This window comes from Myotis yumanensis, unplaced genomic scaffold (assembly GCF_028538775.1).
Source record: "Myotis yumanensis isolate MYYU_CA2020_CCGP unplaced genomic scaffold, mMyoYum1.0.hap1 SCAF_19, whole genome shotgun sequence".
Classification (NCBI taxonomy): Eukaryota; Metazoa; Chordata; class Mammalia; order Chiroptera; family Vespertilionidae; genus Myotis; species Myotis yumanensis.
The window spans coordinates 12356775-12364202 of record NW_027223770.1 but is presented as its reverse complement, the minus strand read 5'-3'; the positions used below and the strand labels follow the sequence as shown (position 1 = coordinate 12364202).

Here is a 7428-nt window from a genome sequence, read left to right as displayed (position 1 = left end):
GTAATTTTTTGTGTAAGAGCACTAGGGTTATGTAAAAATTAAAATAACTTGCAAGACCATATTTTAATATATTTTGAACAGTAGCATATACACATTTCCTTTGGGCCCTGTAGACACTTTTCCCAACTTGCTTTTATTGGATTACTAGCCCTGAAAGAGTATTTAGAACAGTGGTTCTCAACCTGTGGGTCGCGACCCCTTTGGCGATCGAACGACCCTTTCACAGGGGTCACCTAAGACCATCCTGCATATCAGATATTTACATTACGATTCATAACAGTAGCAACATTACAGTTATGAAATAGCAGCGAAAATAATTTTATGGTTGGGTCACACTGATCTAGAAGGAAAAAAAAGTTCAATAGTCAAACTAAGGTTGAGAAATGCCAAAAATTAAGAGTCACATGAGATTTCCCTTTCAAAACAGAACTTCTGATTCTGAACCCCCTCCTTGGCAGGCTCTCTATCTCCAAAACTGCAACTCCATCTTCCCTGTTGCTCAAAACCTGTGCCTTGAAAGCATTCTGGATTCCCCCTTCTCTCACTCGTTATCCATCACTGTCTAAAAAACATATCTGAGATCCAATCAATTCCCTCTGCCTCGGCTGCCACCACACTGATCCCCTAGCCTCCACCCTGCCACCCTAGGGTCTGTTCTCCACGAAGCCCCAGGTGTATCTAGCGGCCATGGCTTAGGTTGGATCTAAGTGGTGCAACCCGTTGGCAGAGAAGCAAAACCAGAACCCCACCGCTCATTTAATCCAGTTCAGGAGTTCGTTCTGCATAGCAGGAGGAAGCCTGAGGGTCTCAAGAGTGTTCTCAGCGCTGCCGGTGCTCTCTGCCCCGAGACTTCCACACAGTATCACCTCCAAACAGGCCTCCCAGGGAACGGCGGGTCAGCCCTCCTGTGGACCCGTAGGTTGACTGTGGTGGAGAGGAGCGGTCAGCAGGGCTGGGGCAGGGCCTGGGTTGGACCGTGGTGAGGGGGAGAGTTGCTCTAGGTTTGTGGGCAGCGAGTGCTAGGAGTGTGGAAGGGAACAGTGTCTCACTCACCATCAGGGCCCAACATTTTCTGTTGCTCAGAGCAGGTGTTTCACCACCTTCAGGATGCGTCCTCTTCCCAGTTCACCAGGCATGTAAATTTGGACACGAATCTTGTTTCTGTGGGGCTCCGCTTTCTCAAGGGGACGTGGAGGCCGCTCTCCCTCAGGGACGCAAGCTTGCGGGCTGGCCTCCTGGGCACTGGGGTGTGAGCTTCCAGCAGGTGTTTCCTCTCTGAATGCTTCTATGAGGACAAGGCCAGAGCCACAAAGGCCACCATGGGACCATTCCCCTAACTGATGCTGCAAACCCAAGAAAGTTTGGGATGACCGTGGCTGGAACTGGGTGTGCAATGGCCCCACCCCTGGGAGGGTGGAGGAGGAGGAGGCTGCCCAGACCCCAGAGAGCCCCCGGAGCGGTGGCTGCACAGTTCAGGAGGCAGAGCTCGGCACGTCTGCAACATGTCCTGGGCTCCTGTCCTGCTGGTGCTCCTCGCCTACCTCACAGGTGAGAACTCCCCAGAGCTCGCAGCCGCTGGCCCCTTCCCTTGCCCTGCCCTGCCCTGCCCCAGGTGTCCATGTTTTTCTGTGTCCCCAGGTTGTGGCCCTCAGCCAATGCTGGATCAGCCACCTTCTGTGTCCTCGCCTCTCGGAACCACAGTCCGTCTGGCCTGCACGTTGAGCAGGGACCACGATGTCAGCATTTATAGCATCTACTGGTACCAGCAGAGGCCCGGACACCCTCCCAGGTTCTTGCTGAGATATTTCTCCCATTCAGACAAGAGACAGGGCCCCAAGGTCCCTCCACGCTTCTCCGGATTCAAAGATGTGGCCGAGAACACAGGGTATTTGAGCATCTCTGGGCTGCAGCCTGAGGATGAGGCTATGTACTACTGTGCTGTGGGCACCCAGAGCTTGGAGAAGGATAAGATGGAGATGGAGAACGAGGAAGAAAGGGAGCCTGCTGCTTCAGTGTCCCAGGCACCCCAGACACGCTTACCCTGAACTGAGGACAGAAGGGCGCGCATTGCCACAGAGAGGGCGAGGAGGAGGGTGGGCCGTGGGTTGTGCAGAGGGAAGGAGTCGCTCCTTGTCCAGCTGGGCCCCCGTTGGAGGCTGGATTGGGGGATTAAAGCTGCTTGTGTCTTGGGAACTTGTTTGGTGTGACCTGTGTGCTGAATTATACTAAGGTGGCCCCAGTGGTTCTGTTTAAGGTCAAAATGGGTGGGACACATCCAAGAACCAACGAAGGTACCAAGAGACGGACTCCTGTGGGTTATGGGGGCAGGGGGCTGACATAGCACCTTTGAGGGGACACTCTGGCCAAGGACAGGACGCTCTGCTGTCACCTGGTTATTTGCAGAAGTTACAGAGTGAGCCAGCTTAGAGAGGCCTTTATTGGTCCTCTGAGGAGAGTGGATGCTGAGAGATAGGTCTAGAGCAGTGCTATTGACACTGGGGCCAGGCCGTCCTGTGCACTGTGGGAAGTTGAGCAGCATCCCTGGCCTCTGCCCACTATGCACAGAGAGGTGCCAGGCAAACCATGTTCCCTGTGCCCCTAAACTTGGCTGAGAACGCCCACTTATCATGGCTAAAATGACCCGGGTGCAGGGGGTGCCACAGAAAGGCAGGCACAGGTGCCTGAGTCTCTTTTGTAAAACAATGGCCTCAGCTCACAGCCTATTTCAGGTGCCCTTTGAACTCTCACTTCCTCAAATGCACAGAGTTCTTTCGGCATCAGACTTTTGTTCCTGAAGAGGAGACTTCAGGCTCATGTTTTTGGTTTCGGGGGGCGGGGGGGGGGGTGTTTTTATACAAGAGAAAGTTTATTTAGAAAGTCACAGAGGTAGAAGTGAGTTGTAGAAGCAATGGGCTCAGAAACAAGTTACAGCAAAAGAAGGGCCCTTGGACTTCAGGAGAGAGAGAGAGAGAGAGAGAGAGAGAGCGCGCATGCTCTAGGGGAAAGGGGTGTGAAAAAGGGGTTGGGGAAAGGTGTGGGCATGCTACATAGAGAGAGATGCTAGACTATGTTTTTATTGATTTTCAGAGAGGAAGGAAGGGAGACAGAGAGAGAGAAACATGGATCAGTTGGCTCCCATACGCGTCCTGACCAGGGATCACACCCTCAACCTAGGTAACCCACACCCTAGGTATGTGCTCTGACCTGAATCCAACCCACAACCTTTTGGTGTATGGGACCACCTCCAACCACTGAGCCAACCAACCAGGGCAGACTCATGTTTTTAAAGGCCAGGCAGGTGGTCCCAAAGGACCCGTCTCTGCCTGTAACCTGCCCTTCTGCGTTCATCCTTCGTCATTCCGGGATTCCGTGCTATGACAACAGACCCAGAGAACCAGCGTTGTACTGGGCTCCTCCATCATCTTAATGCCCCGCCCCACCAGATTCCTGCGGGGCCAGACCCTGGCCTCAGGCCTCGGGCCAGGCAGAGTGTGCATCTTAGCTCCGGTCAGCCTTGGCAGGGTCAGTTGAATTCTAGGCCAGCATTTCCAATGTTGTATATAAAGAGTATAATAATAGCACCCATAAATTTATATAAAGCGCTTACCTGGGCTTAACTATAATGAGTGCTCGACGAAATAGTAGTATCATTACTTCTTCATCAGTCACCAGGCCTGGCCTTCTCCCTGGTCCAATCCCCTCGTTATTCCCAGATCCAGCCTGACCTGCACTCCTCTCTAACCTTGGATTGTCCCCCGCTCTCAAAAGCACGTACGCAAGCCATTTCTGTCATTTTCAATTTCCTGCTGGCTACATTTTTTTAAAGGAAACAGGTGAAATTAGTTTTACCCCAATATATCCCAGATACTGTCATTTCAACATGCAATGAATATAAAATTAGTTATAAGAAAAAAATAATAAAATTAGTTATAAGATGGTTTAAACTCTTTCTTTTTAATCTTCAAAATCCAGTGTGTATTTTACACTGTGGTTCATCTCCGTTTGGACCAGCCACTTTGCCAGGGAGCAGCAGCTGCCTATGGCTCGGGACAGGACAGGACAGATTGAAGGACAAAAATTCAGACTCCTTATCCTGACACAGCCTTGGGAGGTGGCCCAGCCCTGAACCAAGTCCCATGTCTTGTGCGCCCCCCCTCCTTCTGCCCCCCCACTGTCTGTGTCATATTAAATCACCTGCAATTGACCCGACACTTGCTTCTCTTGGTTGCCTCCAAACCTTTGCTCAGGGTGTTTCCTTGCTGCCCCTTGTCAGTGACCTCCAGCTGGCTGCACGGACTCAGGGTCCCACCATGACCTCAAATCTCACTCCTTGGGCAAGATTCCCCTGACCTGTTTATTCAGTTACTGACTTCCTGCGATCTGCAGACATGTGTTTTCCTAACTGTATTTAGCACCTGCCACACAGCTCTACGTTTATTTTGCAAGTCTCTCTCCTCCACGAAACTGCACGTTCTCAGTGGGCAAGATCCGTTCATCTCATTGTGTGTGTGATGGACGCTAGGTGATAACAGAGTTGGGTGAAGAGATGAAGGAGTAAATGAATGCATAACTGAATGAAGACGTGGGTTCCAAAGACCCTGCCATTCCAGGATCCCATTAGATGGTTGGGATCATTGTGATTCCCTAAGAAGGGAAAGCTCTGTCACCATTCTCTCTCTCTCTCTCTCTCTCTCTCTCTCTCACACACACACACACACACACACACACACACACCTTCTGATGCCTGGTATGTGACACCGGTGATTAGAGTCAGCAACCAGAAGTGGTGAGGAAAGGAAAGTTTTGAAATAGACTAATGCAGGGACAGGAACACTTGGGACACGTTCTGTATTGGTAATGGAGACAGGAGATATTGGAGAAGGTGGGATTCCCAGACTGTTGGGATCTGCTGCCTGGCATAGCAAAGTGTCAACGGTGCTCCTGACTGTGATACGGAACAAGAGTGTGGGGTGCTAAGAGCTGTGGTTTGTGCATATACATGCTTGATGGAGCTCCCAAGTTTTACACAGAAACACAGAACCCAATGGGCTCGGACACGTCAGCAGTGGTGCTAAAGACGAGGGACCCAAACATTCTGACCTGAGTTGGACTCTGAGACCCCTGGGAGGGTATCTGAGGAAGAACCAGGGGCCTGCGGAGGACGGAGCACGCCGATCAGATGGAGGGAAAGGCCAGGGCTCCCTGTGCCTACCCAAGGCCAGTGTGTTTGTGACATGATTTGGCAAGATGAGCTACGGGAGGTGGCCCCCCGGAAAGAGGGAGGGTGGAATTAACACGTGGAGGCCCGTTAGGACACAAAGAGCTCTGGCATTTCATCCTAAGTCGCATTTTTGTGACGTATGCACAACACTCAAATCCATTGGTTCATTATGGGATGCAAATGGGGATATTTTCCTTCTAGCATTTCTGCCTCACTTATTAACTAGAAAACTTCTACAAAGAACACTTCCACTCACCAATGATTTAGTCGCCTGAGGGACTGCTTTTACTAGTATAGTAAAGGCAAGATCAGTGTTTGATATTTTTCTTCTTTATTTACCATCAAAATAACAAGTCAGTGTGCCAGCATCACACAACTTGAGTTTGTTAGTATCACTTGACGTGCATGGGTATAAGCATATCTGAGGTATTTAAATCCATGGCAATTATTATAAGTATTCTATCTTTGGCCAGTACAAGCCCAGTAAAATTGGTCTCCAACCAAAAACATGTTGATGTGTCAAAAATAGTATATCCCGACCGGCGTGGCTCAGTGGTTGGTCACGGTTCGATTCCCCTTCAGGGCACATGCCTGGCTGTGGGCTTGATCCCCATTAGGGTGTGTGCAGGAGGCAACCAATCAATGATTCTCTCTCATCATTGATATGTCTATCTTTCTCTCTCAAATCAATAAAAACATATGTTTTTTTTTCATTTTTAAAAATAAAAGTAGCAGAATTTATATATAAACTTGGGTTAGCAAGAAGCCAACTTGGGCAGCCAAGTTGACACATAAAATTAACCATCACATTGGCCTGAAATAAACAACAGCAGCTACATCATCACCCTCATGTTGAATGAAATCTCTCGGCTTTATAGATGTTTTGAACCTTCCAAAATAGCAGCCACCACCCCAAAGATGGCTCGGGAGCCATCCCTCAGGTCCAGTGACCCTGAGAACCTGGGATTTTCTAGAAAATTTGCACCTGGGACCTCGGGAAGGTGGTCCACATGCCTGCTCCCGTGATGGCCTGGAAGAGAAGAGTCCATGGTGGCTGCAGCGAAGACTCAGGCCTGTGAGGTGGAGAGTGAGCAGCTGGCGGCCGGGGGAGGGAGGGTGGCCTTTGACACAGAGCAGGGCAGAAGTGACTGGACAGGGACACACCCCCTGCTCCCGGAGAGAAGGCAGGACAGGGCACAGAGGAGCCAGGGGCAGCTGGACCCAGACCTTTCCCGCCCGGCCTGAGTCCAGGCCTAGGCTCGTCCCTGTGCGGGGCTGGAGGAAGCAGGCCTGGGCGGCCGGGCTGCAGCTGCACCACCTGGGCAGGCCCAGCCAGCCCGGCCCTCAGCGTCCAGCCAGGTCTGGATTCCTGACCGTGGCCACCACAAAAGGATGTGGTTTCCAGCAGCCACTGCCCAGAGGCTGAGGCAGGTAGAGGGACCGAGGTGGAGGGAGCAGCTGGGATCGCTGACAGTCCTTAGAGACAGTCCTTTCTCCTCTCCGAGACCTGGGGCTGTCCCCGGAGGAACCCCTACTTCTGGGTCCTGGGCACTGGTAAGTGTCACACCCACACGGGGGTTCTGGGATGGAGCGGCTTCAGCTTGGACCCCTGGGATAGCTCCCCAGGGAGCCCAGGTTAGAGGCACAAAGGACTAAGCACCTCAAAAGGGAGAAGCTGGACTGGATGAGGGGCGTCCCAGGGGTTCCTCCATACCCCGAGACATCAGCCGGTCAGTCTGTCACAGCGCCGTGACCATGGCTAGACAGACTCCAGCAGGGGGTCTGGGTGGCCCAACTCCCCCAGGGCATGTGGCATCCATGAAATCCACTCTGGGGCCCTCGGAAGAGCCTCACGGAGATGGACAAGCCATGGGCGTGGCGCTGCCCAGGACACACTGGGTCTGCGGGGACTGGGACACAGGCTCTGAAGCAAAGGGTGGTTGCAAACATGAGCTGGATGTGGCGCGCGGCTTTTATAATTTTTATAATTACATCACAATCCCCCACTTGAACATTGGCTTCCTGCTAACCCAATACCTGTTTCCTCCCCTGTCACCACTACCGCCCAGGTCTGGTCAGAAGAGGAGCCCCAGGCCCAGGCCACAGCTGAACTCAGGTGACCCCTGGCCCACCGGCCGCTGGGCAGGAGCAGGTGTGCTCCATCCACACAAGGCCCCAGGGGCCCAGCCAGGCTGGCAGCTGTGGTT

The 7428-nt window shown here is 52.1% G+C and overlaps 1 protein-coding gene across 1 annotated transcript; it reads left to right on the top strand.

Moving 5' to 3' along the window:
• Positions 1 to 1447: 1447 nt before the first annotated feature.
• LOC138997830 (immunoglobulin iota chain-like) lies at positions 1448 to 2183 on the top strand. The gene is made up of 2 exons (XM_070399727.1): positions 1448 to 1548; positions 1639 to 2183. The coding sequence occupies exons 1-2, from the start codon at positions 1503 to 1505 to the stop codon at positions 2043 to 2045; spliced, it is 453 nt and encodes a 150-aa protein (XP_070255828.1). The 5' UTR covers positions 1448 to 1502; the 3' UTR covers positions 2046 to 2183.
• Positions 2184 to 7428: the final 5245 nt, after the last annotated feature.